This window comes from Vanessa tameamea, chromosome Z (assembly GCF_037043105.1).
Source record: "Vanessa tameamea isolate UH-Manoa-2023 chromosome Z, ilVanTame1 primary haplotype, whole genome shotgun sequence".
NCBI lineage: Eukaryota > Metazoa > Arthropoda > Insecta > Lepidoptera > Nymphalidae > Vanessa > Vanessa tameamea.
In genome coordinates, this window is record NC_087341.1 from 14,437,709 (window position 1) to 14,457,810 (window position 20,102).

Below are 20,102 nucleotides of genomic sequence, written 5' to 3' on the forward strand. Positions count from 1 at the left end.
TCGTTAGTTTCGGATTCGCTGAAACTATTGATCTAGTTATTACGAACAATTATAAACACATAATACAATAATCTCGGTAGAATATTTTAGGAAACGATGACGATCCGAGATGCTTCTGAGAGCCTACTTGAATATACTTTGCTTTAATTTGACGGGATTCATGACGATGCTAAAAAAACCTACATATTTTTCTTTGGCTGAGCTTTCTTTTTTTTTTTTTTTAAATATTGGACAACATCACATACATTACTCTGATCCCAATGTAAGTAGCTAAAGCACTTGTGTTATGGAAAATCAGAAGTAACGACGGTACCACAAACACCCAGACCCAAGACAACATAGAAAACTAATGAACTTTTCCTACATCGACTCGGCCGGGAATCGAACCCGGGACCTCGGAGTGACGTACCCATGAAAACCGGTATACACACTACTCGACCACGGAGGTCGTCAATTCACCTCAACTTTAGCAAAAATAACAGATTTACAGACATTTAGAAATATTCAACTGATTCCATAAAACGTACAAGGAGAGTGGTACTGAATAACGCCTGTTGTCATAGGTAATTTGATTTTTGAACTTCATTTTTGGTGTTCCGTACCTCTGGAGGTGAAAAGCACCTACTTCGTTTTCCGTTAAGACCCTTTTTCTCAGAAAATCGTAGAGGCATAAAGTTGAAATTAATATCAAATACTGAAGTCTTTGTTCTAGTACACACATGACTGTAAATGCGTGCGTATGACACGAACAGACGTTTTCTTAAAACTCAAAGAATCAAAATTATGTTCCGAGTTCAGAACGATTGCATAAACTTTAAAATGAAAATTAATAGTATTTGTTTGTACAAATTGAATGTAAATAAATGCAATATTATTAAAACGAAGTAAGTATTTATCTAAGTATTTTAATGTTTGATCGTAAAGCATCGGATAAAGAGAAAGCAGTCTTTTACGCTATAATCAAGCATCAGCCTCGAATACATACTATAGTAGATAATATCATCGTATCCAAATAATGTACAACGAAAAAATTGGTCGATACGAAACGGGTGATCGGATAACTGACTGTAAAAACATATTTTGAAATTGGTAGTTATTATCCAATTAATCTTTAATTCCTGGATACATTTTGAACCTTTTTCACGATATAATTTCAACTCGAACCATTATCTATATTACTCATATTTCTCATTTATGATAAAAAATAAAGGTAGCAACTTAACAATTTCTCGCTAAGTGCTTTTAGTATCCGTGCGAAGTCGGGGCGGAACGCTAGTCAAATGTTACGTAGCCTTAATCGGTATCTAGAAATCAATCTGAAAAATGCAAAGACAAAGAACACTTTCCTGAAACCTGTTAAAACTCAATCGACGTCAGTTCCAAGAGCACTAGTATTATCAAACTCTTAGAAGACTTATTTCATATATTTCATAGAAAATTCAATTGAAACCAACGTTTATTTCCACAAACTTTTCAATCGAGTACATGTTACGCGAACTACATAAAAGCCGGATCATAAACGTGTATAAAGTTACCTTTAAAACGCAGTATTGAGTAATAAAAGCAATAATATCGAAATTAATTAGCCTTTTTCACGATTGCGCCTTAAATGAAAATCAGGTTTAAGCGCTATTGGCGTGACCTACCCCTCATTCTCTCACTTATACAAGCGAACGAGCTTCACTTGGCTCGGATTAAAAAAACACTTTATTAATTTTCTTTTATATAAATACCGCTGTTAATACTAAAATCATACTATGGGAATTAAATGACCTAAAACGACATTGCTAAAATACTAAAATAATTTAATAGTAAAAACATATTTAAAACAATTCTTTATGAATAAAACTTCGTGACTCTGCTATTGACCGTTGAAGAGTTCTTTTGTCTGGAGTCAATTGTGTGTTTAGAATCGATTTTCTTCTGCAAGACATTTGATCTTGAATAATCATTCATATAGACTTATAAAATACTAAATGTTTATATCAAGTCGGTATATATGTCAAACTTTTAATATAATATCAAATAATACCGATGGAATTGTAAAGGACATTTGACTTAATGTCAACATATCGATTAAATGTCAAAGATATATACCGTGTTAAAGGCAATCGAGCTATTCGTGTACACCGTGACGTCGTTATTTGAATTTTTTATTGGGTCTTTGTCATGTTCAGCTGGGAAATTGTCACCTATTAAACAATTATTTTATCGTGAAACGGCAATACAATGTAAATACAAATATGCATGACGAAACATGTTAGTTCCTTGTAATGGACGAAGTGCGGACGAGTGGTTATACCACAGTGCCTATGTTTATGGGCGGTGCTTATAGTCTATGCCATGCAACGTTCCGTTAGGAGTATCAAGTTAATCCGACTGCCTATGAAATTACAATCTTAATATGTTGAAAATATAGCTGTAGATAAAAAATAAATGAATATAGGGTAGAATAAATAAATAAATTGTTTCTTTAATTAGGTTTTTTTCTTATTATTACGCACTCAAAAAGCATGCGAGCGACGCACCGTTTGCCGTCTCGGCATACGAGTCGGTCTTTTTCCGACGGAGCGCCAATGGACATTTCCCTTATTTATTTAGAATATAAGTATAATAATAAGACTTCAATGAATCAAAAATGAAGACAAATAAATATGTAATGCAAAAATTATTAAATGAATATTTCAATGTATTCATACATTTAAATATGTCACACTTTCGCTACCTCTCAATACATTTTTAAATTATTTCCTTACGAGGAAATCGATAGAACTATATTCAGGTGTAATACTTCAACTGGGTTTAATATAGTTGGATTGCTTACAGAAGTAATTGTGCCAGTTGTCTCGACATCACGATAGATTTAAAATAGGATTGATTCTTCTTCTGGTTATGGTTTCAGCAGACTGATATTTGTTTGTTTGAATAACTGCAAGCTTTATGAATTCATAATAAATCTAGCTAATTAACTGTCAATTTTTTTTTATCGCTGTATTATGTATGTACATATTATTAAGTCAATTTGAGCTACACACTAACTTACTCTAAGACAAACACCGATAGTCCGGTCAAATTAGACAAAAAAAGAGGAGTAACGTTACATAAATTGACAACAAGCTGAAAATGATTTCAGTTTAAAACATAATTAAAAATAATATTCAGAAGTTCCGAATCATTCCAGTACCTGGATTTTTTTTATTTGAGGTCAAAGGTCGATAGTCCCGAAAAAAAAATGTTTTTTCGCGAGTTACAGGAAAACGGTAAGTTTTAACGCAAAATTACCTCAGACAAAAATTAAAGCTTGTAAATTTTTCTATTAAAAATGTATTTATACTGAGATATAGCGCGTTAAAATTTTGTAAGCGTCATAATACGCAAACGTTTCCACTCCACCTATGAGGTAGTGTACTTAGCGCATTACATTTTCAAACATAACATAAACATAACATAATCAGCCTGTAAGTTTCGCACTGCTGGGCTAAGGCCTCCTCTCCCGTTGAGGTGAAGGTATGGAGCATATTCCACCACGCTGCTCCAATGCGGGTTGGTGGAATACACATGTGGCAGAATTTCGTTGAAATTAGACACATGCAGGTTTCCTCACGATGTTTTCCTTCACCGCCGAGCACGAGATGAATTATAAACAAATTAAGCACGTGTAAATTTATTGGTGCCTGCCTGGGTTTGAACCCGAAATCATCGGTTAAGATGCACGCGTTCTAACCACTGGGCCATCTCGGTTCAAACAGACACTCCAATTTTATTATACGTATATATGTATAGAAAACTACCGAATTTGCAATTCTACGGTGTCACATACTTAGATAAATACTACTATCGGGAATATCAATAGTAAACACTCGGACAGAATCGTGCGTAAAATGCGATTGGATTTTTCGTTGTATTTTCACAGCGCGGTAACATCTACGCAGCATATTGTGTCGATATTATTGCTATATTTACATCTTCGGTACAAACGAAACATATCGACATTGCATTTTACTAATTTTGATAATTCAGTACATTATAATAATTACATTTGTTTTCCAACATGCCAATTTTACAGTTACAATTTATATATTTTTGTTATTGAAATACTAGTACTCGAACATAGGACATTTCTAAATAACTAATATTCAACTAGTGTTTCGGAATTCTTGTCCGAAATTTCAGTCTGTGAATTCCATGTATATATCGTAATTAAAATCGATTTTATTGATCTCGTTGTCTGCACTGACAATGACCTTGACCAAAATCCGTATCCTTTTCATAGAAATTGCAGTTTTGGGAGGTAACATATAGCTGGGGGGAAAAGAGGCGTTTCTATGATTAATTGAAAACCGGCTACGCCTCCCATTTACAAAGTACAGTCGCGTACCTTGGTTTACTTGCGATTTAAATTTATTATGTATAAATGATTACAATAATTTATTTAGTTTTATATAATATCTTTTTAATTGTTATTACACAATAAAAATTGAACAATATTGACATATTTTTAATGTTGAAGCAGTAATAATTCATTATTTTGTTAATATTTCGTATTAAAATATAAATCAAAAGGAAATATTAAAACATTCTACGTAATAACAAGCTTAGAATAAAAATATTGTTGACATTGATGACGAACACTCGACAACAAGTTTTGTGTATAAAAAGCACATTACATGTTTACTTGTTGAACGTCGACCATATTTGCAAGTGTACGTTTCCATGGAAACGACAGAGAAACCAAACTTTGAACCGTAAAACTGCAAGATATAAATCGTCTCAGAGGTCTTTACAACTGGTCGTATTTGCGCATGCTCACAGGAATTTACAGCAGATGACCAATCACAGGAAAATCTCTGCTGCATTTTAGAAGCCAATTTTTCTAAATCTGTTAAAACTCCGAACCAAAGCTCTTAAGAAAATTAGATATAATGGGTATGCACCATTGCATTTGCTCTATAATAAAAAATATATTAAAAACACTACTAAACTATAAATACGAAGTAGAAATAACAGGCCAGTAAAAAAACCAGTCTGTAAATGTCCATCGCTAGGCTAACCACCCCCTTTTCCCCCAAGATAGGAAAATCATACTGGAGAGTTTACAATTAAATTATCACTGCACTAACGCATACCCTCGGACCGTACCCGCTCACCGTGTGTTCAACCGACATTCTGCAACGTTGGGCAGTCGTAATTATAACAATATTAGATCTCAATCGCACTGTAAGGACTGTCTGTTCGAAAGAAACAATGACGATATAAGACATAATAAGATGACGAAAATTAAATAATAATTTGCTTACGGAAATAATAAAATAAAAAAACCGATATAACATTTTGTTTAGTAAAAAAAATATATCCCGCTGAGTTTCTTTCGCCGGTTCTCCTCAGGTCCGAGGTGCTAAATTCCGAACCGGTGGTAGATTTTTGACAATCAATAAGCAAGTGTAAACACTTCTATATTGAATAAAGATTTTTGACTTTGACTTTGACTTAACGTAAACTAAAAGTAAGCTAAGGTAAACTAGTATCACCAATGAAATACTCACTCACACAATGTAATACTAACACATCAGTTAGGAACTAAGTGGTCTCTCAGTAATAGGTGATAAGGACATTCGAGACAGACAACAATCAAATCAAAGCGAAATATTTAGTTAGGCTGTAGTTTTTTAGAAAATCAAGAAAAAAATGTATTGAATTAGGTTACAGTGTAAAGTATTAACCCAGTTAAAACTTTGATTTTTAATAATTCACTTTTGTAAATGTCCTAATTTTTATTTTTATCAGTTGCATTGTATCTTCTCGCGATTCTATTTAAATTAGAATTATAACCTATGTAAATTAGATTCAAATGGAACACTATTGAAAGTCATGCGTTTGCTTGAACAAAAATTTCTAAATAGAGCTATTCATATACCGAAACATAAAACCGGAGCATAAAACCGTACAGTTAAGTAAACCAAAGTAAAATAGAACTTCATAGCGTGATACAAATTGGAATAAAAAAAATCTTACGAAGGGCGGCCGCGGTCTGGGCGGCGTATCGGTTTACGGACTTAACTATAGTATGGGTACGTGCCAAATCACGAAATCGTTGAAGCAAACTCGGCTTCGTTTTCCAGAGATTGAAGGTACCCACACTATAAATACGTGAAACGAAAGCCCGCAACTCGCACCCCCTGAACCGTCCCCCGCCAGTGTGAATTGTATGAAATTAAAACGTGTTCATTGATTAAAATTTACTGTCCATCTTGGTTAAATAATATGGATGTTAATATGTATATTACCTAATCGATAATCTAATAAAATACTTGCTGACCGCTGATGAATATTGGCAGTAATAATAATTTGACTTGCCGCGTCAAATACATAATCACGGTCACTAAACTGTTTGTTTCCTTGTGGTTATAATTACGGCGGCTCGCTCAACCTTCACGTCCTAATATAATAATATCAAGCATTGTTGTTAAGTGATTAGTTATAAGCAAGCTCGGTAAGCTATCCGGGTGTATATGCTGACAAAACTCATTTTACGAAGAACTATATAGTTTTTTTTAAATAGAAGTTTAATTTTAGTGTAAAGCGAAACATTTAATACCTGCGCTATAGCAAGAAATACAAACAACTGACTGTTATATCTTTAGTAATAATACTTGTATATATATACTACTTAACTATTTGTATGAATTTTAGTCACAAATATCGATAATATATTTTATATTTTGAATAAAAAATATCTATTCCTGTCACTATGGAAGCCCATATTTTGATAATGGTTTTTTGGGTTATTACTTCAAGAATAAAGATTTAATTTTAAATAAGAGACGTACTTTACTTACTTAAAGTTCCATATTGATGTTTTAAGACAATTCAAACCATTTATAAAAAAAAAAAAAATCGTTATCGATATGGTAAATACTACACTACATTTTATTCTAATAACTATTGTAAAATTATGTATATTGATAAGATTAATTCAAATGTAATTATATGTATATTCATTTCAATGGCATCGAACAGGTGGACTATCAGACGGGGAAGCCAGCCGTGGACTTACTCGTGGACGACCCTCTCGCCGAGACGACCCGAGGCGACACACTCTTGCAGGCAATCATAATATTTACATGCACCAACATCATCCAGGACATATCAGTACAATTGACATCGAGGTGAGTCTTCATTCATAGTTATAAAGTAATCTTATAGCATCTGTTTTAATTTAACCGATTGAGAAAAGTTCAGAAAGTTCTATTTTTTTATTTTATTTATGATTTATCGTTTAGTTAGTATATTAATTATTTAAAATATATTTTTCTTAATTTAAATAACTTATGTTTAATTTATATAATAATACTTCAGCCACACTGTGCTGCGAAGATGCCGACAATAAAACCAGAGTATTCAACTGTCGCTAAATATCGCGACATGAAACAGAAATTTTTAGATCCTCGTTTGAGAAAGGTACAGACTTGTACATTCAACGCTAAATAACTAAAAAGACTAACATACAAATTTAAGTCAATACTAATAGCGACTAACAAATCTAATTACCAATGCTGTCATTAGAACCAATTAATTTCTTATTTCAATTATCGCAAAAAAATTTAAATGTTATAAAATATAAAGCTACGCTACGGACTATTATAATATTGTTAATCTCATGTCTATTCCCTATCAAGCATTGCTTATAACAAACGTTAACTTGCGGTAAAGTTTGATATGCGGTTCGGAAATTTTTTTACAGCGAGCGCAATGTCTCAGTTGTGTGTATAATCAAACCAATTGTTCATTGCATTAAAATTATATTGCGTATAGTACGAGTAGAGAGTAGAGAGAGTTATCTCATTGGCGTATCTATGTAATTAACTTGATTTTTTTTATTGGTCATATCTATCATTGTGTATCTATACAATTACACGATTATACGTTTTTCGTAGCCTTCTAATCCATATTAAAAGGCTACGATCCAATACTTTGACAATTCTGTATCCTTTAACGATAAAACTCGTTTCTGTAACCGGACATACATTAAATTACTATTTTCTAGAACATCAAAGCATGTATGTGTACATCTGGTTTGGTTTCAGCCTCCTCTACCGCGTTATCCGCCGCCTAACAATGCCTTGCTTTTCGATGACGACCCCGGGGTCATGTCGGAAGTCGAGACTTCATCCACGGGGTTTCGCCGTGGTGGCAAGCAACGTTCTTCTCTCCCCGTCGTCCGAACACCTTCGAAAACACTAGAGAGGCCGCTCGGTGTGTATTCATAGCTTATATAGTATAATCGCTTATTTAAGATCTGATCTTGTTTTGTTTAATAAAACTAAGAATATGTCACGTTTTTGCCCAGGTCTTGTATTCCTTCAGTACAGAAATGAGACAAAACGAGCCTTGCTGCCGAATGAAATAACTTCGATAGACACTGTAAAGGCACTATTTGTCCGAAGTTTTCCGAAGCAGCTCACAATGCAATATATGGACAGTGAAAACGTTAAAATTTATATTCATGAAAACACGAAAGATATGTTTTATGAACTAGAGGATGTGAGGTAAATATTACTGAAATCTTTAATTTCAACCCTTACGCGTGACAAGAAAATAATACGTATTTCGGAACTTGCAATAATTCGTTTTAAAATCTGTCGGAACTTCTATGTATATAATATATAAATCAACAGTAATTCAATTTCGTTTTTAAAATTTCATTGCATTTACAATTTAATTTAATATCATATGGCGACTGCTTATAAAATAGACCTTACGTTAATCGATCACAGTTTCATCTCAATAAATACCATTTACATAAAACATTGTGATACAATCTAAATCACGAAGATTTTTTTAATAAAATTATCTGTTCGATAAAATGATAGAATACCTGAACATTTGCGTTCGGTTTTTCTCAAATACCAAAAAGCGTTGAACTGTACCGAGAGCAATGTCAGCTTAATTGAAATATCCCACCGATATTAAAAAAGCGCGTATACTTTCATTTTGTAATAAAGTTAAATCCATATGTATAACCATGTAAAGACTATTTGTTTTTTTTAACGCTTAATCGTAAATCGCTGTTCGAGATAATTTCACGAATTCCAAACAAAATACAAAGGTATCGTATAAATGTGTTTATTAGAAGAAAGAACTTTTGCGGTACACTCAGTTGACTTTATTGACGCGTTAAAGCCATGTAAAATGGTAATAACATAATAAAAAGGTTTTCCGGAATATTAATTACGACTCGCATGAAAAAGTGCTACAACGGTACTACGCCGGGGTTACGAGTAATCACCGATATATTTGGTTTCTATGCTCTCTTTTAACTTCAACTTGTAAATCAATAAGAACATTTCATCTAATCAATACTATTGTTATGAGTTTTATTTTTAATGATAAATTTGTTGATATTTTTCATATTTATTTAACGACAATATTTAATTGAAAATTACAATAAATAAATTTAATTATATCCTACTACTGTCCAAAATCGATCTTTCATATTAAATAGTAATTCAGGATATTAGTTCACCACGCCCCTCCATCGTACCGTAAATGTATATAAATGTGGTCGAATTTCGTCGACAGACACGCACGGTGATACCCCTTGAGCAAATTATAGATGAATTGTAAACACAAATAAATCAGATCATAACTCAACGGTGCTCCTACGATATTAATGCGCACAGTAATACTAAACAAAGTATATCTATATAATAATTATATTAGCAGCCTGTAAATTTCCCACTGCTGGGCTAAGGCCTCTTCTCCCTTTGAGGAGAAGGTTTGGAACATATTGCACCACGCTGCTCCAATGCGGGTATCTATATAATAATACTTTTAATATAATGAAACATGTACCTCATATTTAAATTAAAAATACTCAAAATTACTCAAAATTAATTTATTATAATAAACATAAATTCTGAATTAAAAAAGCGCTATTAAAATTTACGGGTATTCACTCGATTATCGTAGAATTCACCTCGGAATAATTTCAGACAAAGTTATAAAAAAACAAGTTATTTTCCACGTATATTTCATATATTTTACAAATAAGCCTTAAAAAAACGATATTTACCTATGAAATATTTACATAGCGTAAAATATGGGAAAATATGTTATTTAATTATGACAAGGTAAAATGTGGGAGGTCCCGCCCTTGCGCTGTAGTCGAAAGGCCCACGCGGAACAGTATTACTTCAGATTCTCGTGACGCTACAACTCTCAGGCTGGATTCGCGCGGTAAAACTTTTTGGCTCTGTGTGAGTTGTTTCAACTTGCCAAGCAAGATGAAACGTAAAGAAGGTATTATACATATACACGACGAGCGATGCCCGTAAGTTTTTAACTAATTTAAAATTATTGTATATACATTTTTGAAAATATTAAATTAAAAAAAAATCAAAAATTTAATGTCCTGGTATAGAAAATATTGAATTGATTAGGATGTTTTATCAAAATTATTTTGAAAAGTGATTAAATAATTGAAATTGATGGCTAAAAAAGTGCTTAAAAAGTTTTTCAACGGCGTATCAGTTAAAATAATTTTTTACCCTAAAACTAAATATTTAATTTTAGTTTTGAGTAACTTTAATATTTCTAATATTGCTTTACATTTCGCAGTACCATTTATTAAGTGACTATACCCTTAATTTTATTTATTTTAATGACACTTTTAAGTAATTTTGTCTATCCGCTTTTACCGGCGTGGACTTTTATACGTTATTCTCAATTCTAGATTAAAAAAAAAATATTCATATTTAATTTTTACTTTATAAATGCGCACTTCTGTTTTAAATGTTATAATTGTTATGAAACAGTTCTAACCGCTCTAACTCCAAGTACTAACTTCTCGGTGTTAAAGCTGTTACTCCGTAAGCTTTTAATACGATATGAATAAAAATACTTATATTGTATGTAAGTTCTGAAACTAGAAACTATTTTGCGTCCGTCCGGTAAAAATTAACAAAAGTTATCTCTTTGTAATATATACAGGCTGTTGAAATATGCTCTATAAGTACTAAATAAAATTCGTGGAATTGTTTTGAAAGACATAAATATATATATATATATATATATATATATATATATATATGTGTAAATAAACATTATAGTAGCAATATTTAATGCGAAATGACCGCGCTTGATTAAATTTTAATGAGAAATTTACAGACGTATAAATTAGATTTCAATTTATCCTCCAGTCTCAGTAGATTTTTTTGAGTGTCGTTAATTAAATACGTAATTCTATCGAATGCATACCGTCACTTCAGCGTGGCCACTTGTGTCCCCTCTGCTCTCGTGTGCACTCGACAACCCACGCTCCATATCCTTAAAAACGCTAGAACACAGGTACCGTATGTTCAAAATATGCGGTCCAGTATTCAAAAAATAAATAAACTACGACTCAAAATACGTATGTTTTTATTTTATTCTATGATACATCTTGTGTATAGTCAATCCTTTATTCAGACTTTTTCTACTTTAACGAGTTATTTTCAGAAATTATTACGGTGTTTCTTATTCTGCCAATTTCGTCACCGTCATTTAATTAACCACAGATATCTATCTATACTAAAACCTCTTCGTTCGTCTTAATATTAGTGAATGACAAACTCAACCTCGAACTTTAAATTTAAAACAAAAAAAAAAATTAATAGCCTCTTGATTATTAAACGAAAACTTTTTTTCGAGTGGACTAGTTCGAATGCTTTTAAGTGTGAGTTCGATTCGAAAATCGTACCGTAGAGTTTCTATTCATTTGTCATAATAACATGAAGTTAAGTTGGAGGGAGATATAAGCTAGATCGAGATTCACCTTGCATTTGTGCAATCTTGTCACGCGTCTTAAATTTATAACTAATTATTACATTTAAGTTTTAATGTAAATTTGATTATTATTCAGTTTTGATAGTAAATACTTTTTCGCAGGGCTCATCTAAGGGATATTCGCGACCGTTCAGTTCTGCGGCTTTTCGAAGCGACAGACATCGGCGGCGGTACGTTCCCGGGGGCGATGGGCGTCGGGTCGGTTCCCATGCCGACGGGGAGCTCAAGCTGCTCTTCGTCTACGTGGGACCCTGTAAGTATTCATCAATCATTATCATTATTTCAGCGTAATCAATTCTTAATACTTCAACATCGCTACGACAACGATATGGTATGGATTTTCGGGATTGTAACCTTAATTCAAAAACGGTGCGCAATATTTACATTAACAATTAGTGTCTAATGAAAACCTATGAAATTAATATTGCAACAGATAAAATATAAAAGAAAAGTTTTGACTGTTGTGATAGCAACAAATAAAAAGGTGTGAATTATCGTATTCATTGGATTTGACTTTGTTTTAAAATGAGACGATTTGACCGAAGTCGGCCACGTTCTGCTTTTGTGTTCATCATTTCCGTGAATAGCTGATCCACCGCCGTTCGTTCGTTGTTCCTCTCAAGTTCGAGATTATATTATGTCATTCAAAATCGTCTCTGCGTTATTTTGGTTTCATGATAGGCTTTGCAGGGTGCATTATCAAAACGCGATATTATATTTACAAACTTTTTGTGAATTAACGGGTTCATTTTTTGATTATAATTATGGAATAATTATAGTTTCATATTTCCAACCACAAGAGGACAAAAGACCAAATATTTGACATCGAATTGAAGCGACATAATTGATCGAGAGCTTGAATATTCTACTATTTTCAGTATGGGTTTCCGCAAAAATGGCGTTTTGAACAACAACGGGCGTCGACAAAGTTTTATTCGAACTTTGGACGTAAAGTTAAAATGCACATAGGTAGTTAAGTGGAAAAGTAACGTATTATAAATTAGGATTTTTTAACCCAGTAATCTGGAGCGTGGTGGAATATGATCCAAACCTTCTCCTCAAAGGGGGAGGAGGCCTTTGAACAGCATTGGGACATTAAACGTCTGTTACTTTGTTTTTTACAAATCAAGAACTGTTAGTAATATAATATAATAATAAGTTTGTTTGTTTGTTTGCTGAGCTATTAGCAAATCGTATGGAATACGTTAATCTAAGGTTTGTGTGACAGAATTCCTTCTTCAATTGTAATAGAATATACATGACTTTTTAGGATATGGTATGAAAAGTCATTAAGGAATTGTAGAAGGGTAAATAAACCTTATTGTTCAAAACAAAGGTAAAATAATAGCATCTATTGATGTCATACATTTAGTTTTAATTATTATTGTATAAGTGTATTAACGTTGTGTTCGTTTTGACCTTTTGAGATAAAAATATCAAATTTGCATACTTTCTATCGGCTAAGTAAACATCGGAAAATAAGCATGAATTATTTCGACACTATATTTCCATTAAAATATTTATTAGCATAATTATCAATCTCGTTTGATTTAAACGTCGTTTTCCATGACTTTGTTCTGTCTTCCGAAGTTATATGTACGGGTTCGATTCCCGGCCGAGTCGATGTAGAAAAAGTTCGTTAGTTTTCTATGTTATCTTGGGTCTGGGTGTTTGTTGTACCGTCGTTACTTCTGATTTTCCATAACACAAGTGCTTTAGCTACTTACATTGGAATCAGAGTAATGTATTGGATGTTGTCGAATATTTATTTATTTATTTATTATGATATCGGGTTCAATTATTGCTTTGCTCAAGGTAGTGTTTGATGGTTATGATTACTTTTTCAAAGATTTCTTCACCCTCGGCCCGTAGGTGAAACTTGCCAACCATGCGAGAGATACAATGTTTAAGTGTGTATATATATATTCCCCGCTCATATAACCCGGACGTTTTAGTATATAAAAGGTTTAGTTAACTTTATTTTTGATATACAGCTAAGACCGTTATAATAAAACTTGATTGAAACTTATTAATAGTAACGGTAAAGTCGAAACCGATTTGATATTAAGTTTATTAAAGTTCTTTGTATCCTTACTCAAATGATTTTAATAATATTTCGCAAAATAGATTTTTACGACAATTCCAATGCGGGAGGCATTCCATGCTCACACAGGTGCAAAAGCAACATTGAAGCGACTTTACCGTATATCCTCATGTGTTTTAGGACTTTTATAATATTTATAAGGATTCAGTTAAGGGGCAATAAAGCAAAATATTATACTTTTAATGAAGTTTTTTGCACTAGTACTCCGGAGTCCAAGGGTTTCAACTGCAAATGGGACAAAGACGTAATGTCACTTCAGCTTCGGCCGCGGCGGCTACGGCTCTTAACACTGTTTTCTTAATATGAGATGAGGCCAAAATCACTTCTTATCTCAATCATTGATCATTAAAAAATGGCGTGGCTGGGGGATCAGCTTAAGAGAATAAGGAAAGGGATTTGTTACTTATTTTCGGTAACGGCTTTTGCTCATTCGATTCGGGCATTTAGAAAGAACTATCTACGTTTAATGTTGAAATTACTACTGCTGAATCGTTGGCTTCGATTTTAATCTATAGTTTTGAATGATTGGTCAGATAAACAAAAAAAATATTGGGTGTTCTTTCCAGAAGTTATCAGTCACAGTCAAGACTTTAGGAAGTTAGAATTATTTATTCTTCTATGTTACCGAAAGCATCTTTCTAGCCTCAACTTGTTCCATTAGTATTTGCCGTCGGTATCGGATTATTAGAATGAGAGAATAGATGCTAACACTTCTATTTATGAATACACTTATATCCCATAGAGACAATGGGCTCGCTTGCATTTGAAAGAAATACATCATATTTTGTTATATGTCCCCTGGTAGCTTATTTCTTATTTGTATATAGTTAAGGCCTTGATGTACAAACTATATAATATTGTTTTACTTCTAATTAACAAAACTGACTTTAGAGATAAAATATAATATAAAAAAAGAAGTTCTCGAAAATTATTTGTAATGTACTAATACCATTAAATCTATATTATATAGCCTTTTTCGTTTGTAGGAACAGAACTACTTCAGTGAGCCTGAGATCGACTCCGATTATCACTCACAGTCTCAGCACGTGCACAATAAAAATAAGGTAAGTCAAATTAACAAATAACTTTCGTTACTATATAAGATTTCAACACAAATTAATTAGGATAACTTTTCCATTTTTCAAGCATAACTGTACGAATACGTTTTTATGAGGAAGTATTAGATCCTTAACTATGACATTGCTGTTTTATTCGGTAAAAAATTAACCTATGTTATCATGGAAAGTAATTAGTTAAATTAAGAAAAGTATTGGCTGCTGTTGTCGAGCACTTTTGCCATTTTGATGGAAGTTCATTGACACCTCTGCTATAGAAATCCTCCGGTACGGAAATCGACGAGCTTTCTAAAGGCGTTTTTCATCGCCTGATCGGTTTTAATTTTTTTCCATAATGAAAGGATTTCCAAACTCCAAACAAAATAGAAAACTTTTTGAGCGAGGTCTGATCATTTTGGTGGATAACGGAGAGTCGTATGTTCTGTTGTTTTGAGAGGATCTCTTAAGCGGTGTGTGGACGAAAGTCGTCGGACAGAAGAAGTAGACTGGACCAATTGATAAGTCTCAGTTCCTTAACAGCGAGTTCGACCATCTTCATTTGCAATCCTTCACACAATACCTCTGCAGTAGTGATTGTACCAGGTCTCAACAAGCAATTATGAACGATACAGATACAGATCCACCATGCACTCACAGGTAGCTCCTTTTCACATCATTTTCGTTTGGGATGTGGTTTTGCTGCCTCAATTGTGTTCGGCTAACTTTTTGGATCATCATTGAAGATCCACTTTTCATCACAAGACAAGGCGGGTTTTAACGCGAAGTTGTAGTTAGTCACCGGGTTCATATTATGGTATACACTTTTCATCTTTTTTATCTTTCTCATTTGACATAATTGAATTAATATCATTGAAGGATGCTGCTAATGCTGCTCCCACTGTGGCTTTCAATTAATTCTTAATGAATTTCGTCCCCGGTCGGCCACGACAATTAATATTGAAATTCTAGAACGGAAGCAATTGAACCAAAAACTTACCATGTCTTCACTTGCGGCAACTGTTGTATACACGGCGTTGGTGTTGTTAATAGGTAATGTTTGTACTACATTGATAAAACGAGGGAATTCTAAAATGAAATGCGCCTTCGAATATTTCGTAAACATATCAAAATCAAAGAAAAATCTAACGTCGAGAAAACATGAACAACTGAGGTTAAAAAGAAATAGCATAGCATTTATAAAATATATTGAAATATAATATTCTTAGTAGAATGATTAATTTATAATATTAAGTTTCACACTAAGCAGTATTCAAAATCAGCAATTTTGTAAGTAAGGATTTAATATGAAGTAGTATTGACGTACAGGCAGACTTTGCTACTAACATCTAATATTATTACTCAAAAGACACTATTCAATAAACATTTAGCCACTATAAATATTTTAGGCTTGGAACTTGGAACAAAGGCTTTTAGAAATTAGAAAACCCTTTTAGAAATATAAGAAAATAGCACACGTTGAAATGTAAAGATTTTTATGCTCTCGGATTAGCTTATACTATCTAGGTAGCAGAATCCAGCTCCTCAGCAACAGCAAGCAACATTGCTATCAGATAGCAGATCAATAATCAGGTAATTTTTAAAATTAGGTCGTTAATTAATACTATTCGTAATATTTGTACGACATGGTACCGTAATACATTTTTAAATTTAAATATTTTTCGTGCTCAAATTTATACTCATTTTCATCGTAATCAATTAAACGGCACAGACATCGATGACCCGCGGAGCCGTTTAGTGGTTAATGTAAAAATCTTATCCACGGCAAAATATGTACATCCATATGACAGCTTTTATGGTGATCATATAGCGACAAAGTATATTATTTTAAAATAATATACAAACATCCACAACTTATATATGATGTATATGATAAAAAAATAACGAGAAAACCTCGAAAGACGCCTGATTGTGATTGGCTGAATTTTAAAGACAACAAAAAATATTTACCAAAACACAATTCTATAAAAAAAATATCAATATTTAAAACATAATTCAACATATGCTATATTTATACGTGTTTGGCCTGAAATAATAGATTCATATAGGGTACAGAACCAACGTCTGAGGAATAAATTCAAGCAGATTTTCCTTGCCAGCTCCCTTTATTTACTGTAAAGGGAGCTTGTCTCTAGCCCTAAGGGCCTGCATTTCGCCGAATTATATAGTATTCATGCTTTAACAAATATGTTTCTAGTCTGTCCATACGAGCGTAGTCGAGTCGAGTAGTATGACAAAAAAAATATTTTTCTAAAAGTCTAGTCATTCTTGAAACACTAAATCCTACCTTTTATAAAAAACAGCTAAAAATTAAGGGATTCTTTATCGTACTGTCAATGTTTACAAGTTGAAAAAATAATCTAGGAAGATTATAACTTGCTAATTTTATTAAGCGTACTTTTTTTACTCTAATTCGATAAAGTATAAACGGATTTTCAAATTTAATACCCACTAAGTATTATCCATTAAGTATTTATCTAAGTATTGATAGGTACCTAATCAATTTATTTGAGTACATATCGCGACTTGCTACCTCTTGATAGTTTTCCCTCTAATTCAGGAAAACTTAAAGTAAAAGTTTTTTTTTTCATATTAACATTTTGTATTGGGCTTATTTGGTTGATATTTTTGATGAAAATGATGAATGAAACGATATAATTTGAAAACATCTCGACCTAACTATACATTATATTATTCCATAGAAAAATAATTACCTTGCAAGAATGAAAATATTTACTAAGCTGTGACGAGATTGGCGCAAATACCTATGTAATAAACAAACAGATGCAGCTTTGACATGACGTAATACGTAGTACATGAAAGGATCCCGCCGCACAATATCCGACGATGTGGCACCGGCACCCTTTATTACTTAAGGTTCACTTGGTTTGGTATTTGGTTGTTTGTGTTCATTGTCCAAAGTTACCAGTAGAGTATATATAAAATAAAAAAAATTGAAGCGTATTGAAAAATATGAACGAATACTCTCTCAAAACTAGAGGCCATCAAAATATAATCAAAGTACGGCTAATTCTTCCATTCATCCAATAAAATTTAGTAACCTGTTATGTAAAACGACAGAACTTTACAAATATTAAATTTGTAAACGATGATTATTTGTTCTGGATAATTTTCGTGATTTACTTTATACAATTAAAATTACTCTATAGTTCTATTTTTGTTGTCGCTTCTCTTTTTCTATGTTTAAACTTTCTAGTGATCCTTACGCGTAAGCGCATAACATTGCTCTCGTAACGTTAACAGGCGTTGCGTGTGCACTTGCGTGCAGTTGCAAACGAACCGCTTCGCTCGTAGAATGTACGTCACACAAGTTAACTAGTTTAGCGAATGTTTTTTAGAGAGTCTCATGTAAAATTTTGTTTTAATTATATAAATGTTTTACCACAAAAACTCCAAATCCGATCGCATTTACCCAAAGATTCAAAGATTTCTTACGTTTCATCACACGTAGTTCATGCACAAGCATGTGGGAGAGGAAGAGTGAAATAGCTCCAATTACGTCGCATTTTCGAAACATTTTCGAAATAATTAAAAAACAAGAACCTTACAAGTGGCAGGTTATTTCAATTAAAATCATTACATATTTAAAAACTATTAATAGTTATAAGTGGCACCTTCTCTACGTAATAGTACCCTACAACAGTTTTTAGTGGCCGATCACTTGGCCCCACTACAGTTTCGTAATTATTTATTACATAATTATAGAAATAACATTTGTGGGCAACTGTAGGCATATTCAGACACTACTGAATGATCATTATGCATGTTAAATAATGAATAATTAATATCAGTACTGTTGTCGTGGGCGCTGCCCCGCTCAACACGACGTGACTCTTATCAGCTGGTATTTTAAAGAACGCTTAACAATACAGCATTTAATTGAATACAAATTAACGGCTTCAAGACGGCTTCTGATATATAGGTATACCTTTTATATTTCACTTTGTGTTCTTAACGCGACGGTGCCCCGATACACTTCCAAAGTGATGTACCTACTTAAATTAATGTTTTGATGAGTGAGGTAACTGTCATGTCGAGGTCGATCGAAATGAGACCGCTGAACTTTTACCATACGATCGAAATTAAGAAATTGTTGCTGTAAGCTGCTGCAGCTGCAAATTGGTGAAAAATATTTCACAAATTATTATTTTTTACTAATTTTCGGCTTAATTTTGACTCGCGAATGCATTTGTAATTACAAATTTCCTTTTAGATTAATGAGGAAATTTGTTAAATATGAACTATTAGTTAGTCGTTTCGAGTGCAATATCGGTCACAAAGGTCAAGCACCTCGACGGGTTGATGGTAATTACGAACAGTACCTATTCGATAGGCGATTGCTTATTTTGATTTGAAATAGCTTAAAACCGTCAATGGATGCTAATGATTGAAAACACACTCAATATATAAATACTGCTTAGTCCCGTCCCAATTAGCAGCTACGCTGACGGTGGAACAAGGGGTACAGTCATCCGATACAGAATTGATCGCTCAGATCAATAATATTGCTTAATATGAGACGTGCGAGGTGTATTGAAATGTAAAGTACGTACGTTGGTATGTAAAGTACGTCCGTTTTTATTTTAAAAATCTTTAAGCTCAGCTTAGTTAAGCGTTTCTAAATCAGTGTCATGAATAAACGGATATTTAAATTAGAATCCCCTTCATATTGTTAAAAACCACACTTCGAACATAATAAATAACGTAATGTAATTTTCTTTAAAATTATATATTCAAGATAAACGTCTTATAATTATGAATTGTACCTTGTACGTATTTAAGTCAACTTGCCGCTATACTTTGTCATTCCAGTAAAACAATACCATTGAAATCTTAATACGATCTAACGTCGCTTTGTTGGTGAAATGTCTCGTTTAATAATACTGTAGACACCTTGTATGTACTATAATAATATATTTTATTAATCAAACTGTTTCTAGTTTCTTAGCAGATTTAATTTACTTCATCGTTGAATATTATACCCTTTATTGTTATATTTACTAATGGAATCCAATCCATCCCTTTCATCCCCTTGGATGGAAGCTCGTAAATTAAACGGAATAGAGAATAACTTTATTTAA

General features: G+C 32.7%; 1 protein-coding gene across 17 annotated transcripts in view; it reads left to right on the forward strand.

The window, feature by feature from the left end:
- The window catches only part of LOC113404162 (coiled-coil domain-containing protein AGAP005037), a 229,925-nt gene that overhangs the window by 144,259 nt on the left and 65,564 nt on the right, over positions 1–20,102 (forward strand). For 15 of the 17 annotated variants that reach the window (XR_010309905.1, XM_064220511.1, XM_064220515.1 and 12 more), the window contains 6 exons: positions 7,018–7,166; positions 7,357–7,458; positions 8,085–8,253; positions 8,348–8,546; positions 11,926–12,076; positions 14,914–14,991. Coding sequence is in view for 16 of the 17 variants with exons in the window: in XM_064220511.1 (XP_064076581.1) it covers positions 7,018–7,166; positions 7,357–7,458; positions 8,085–8,253; positions 8,348–8,546; positions 11,926–12,076; positions 14,914–14,991 (848 nt within the window). In the remaining variant the exon portion in view is untranslated. Of the gene's footprint in view, positions 1–7,017; positions 7,167–7,356; positions 7,459–8,084; positions 8,254–8,347; positions 8,547–10,208; positions 10,331–11,925; positions 12,077–14,913; positions 14,992–20,102 lie in introns of those variants that run through there. The other 2 variants (XM_064220516.1, XM_064220524.1) reach the window with 2 other exon arrangements.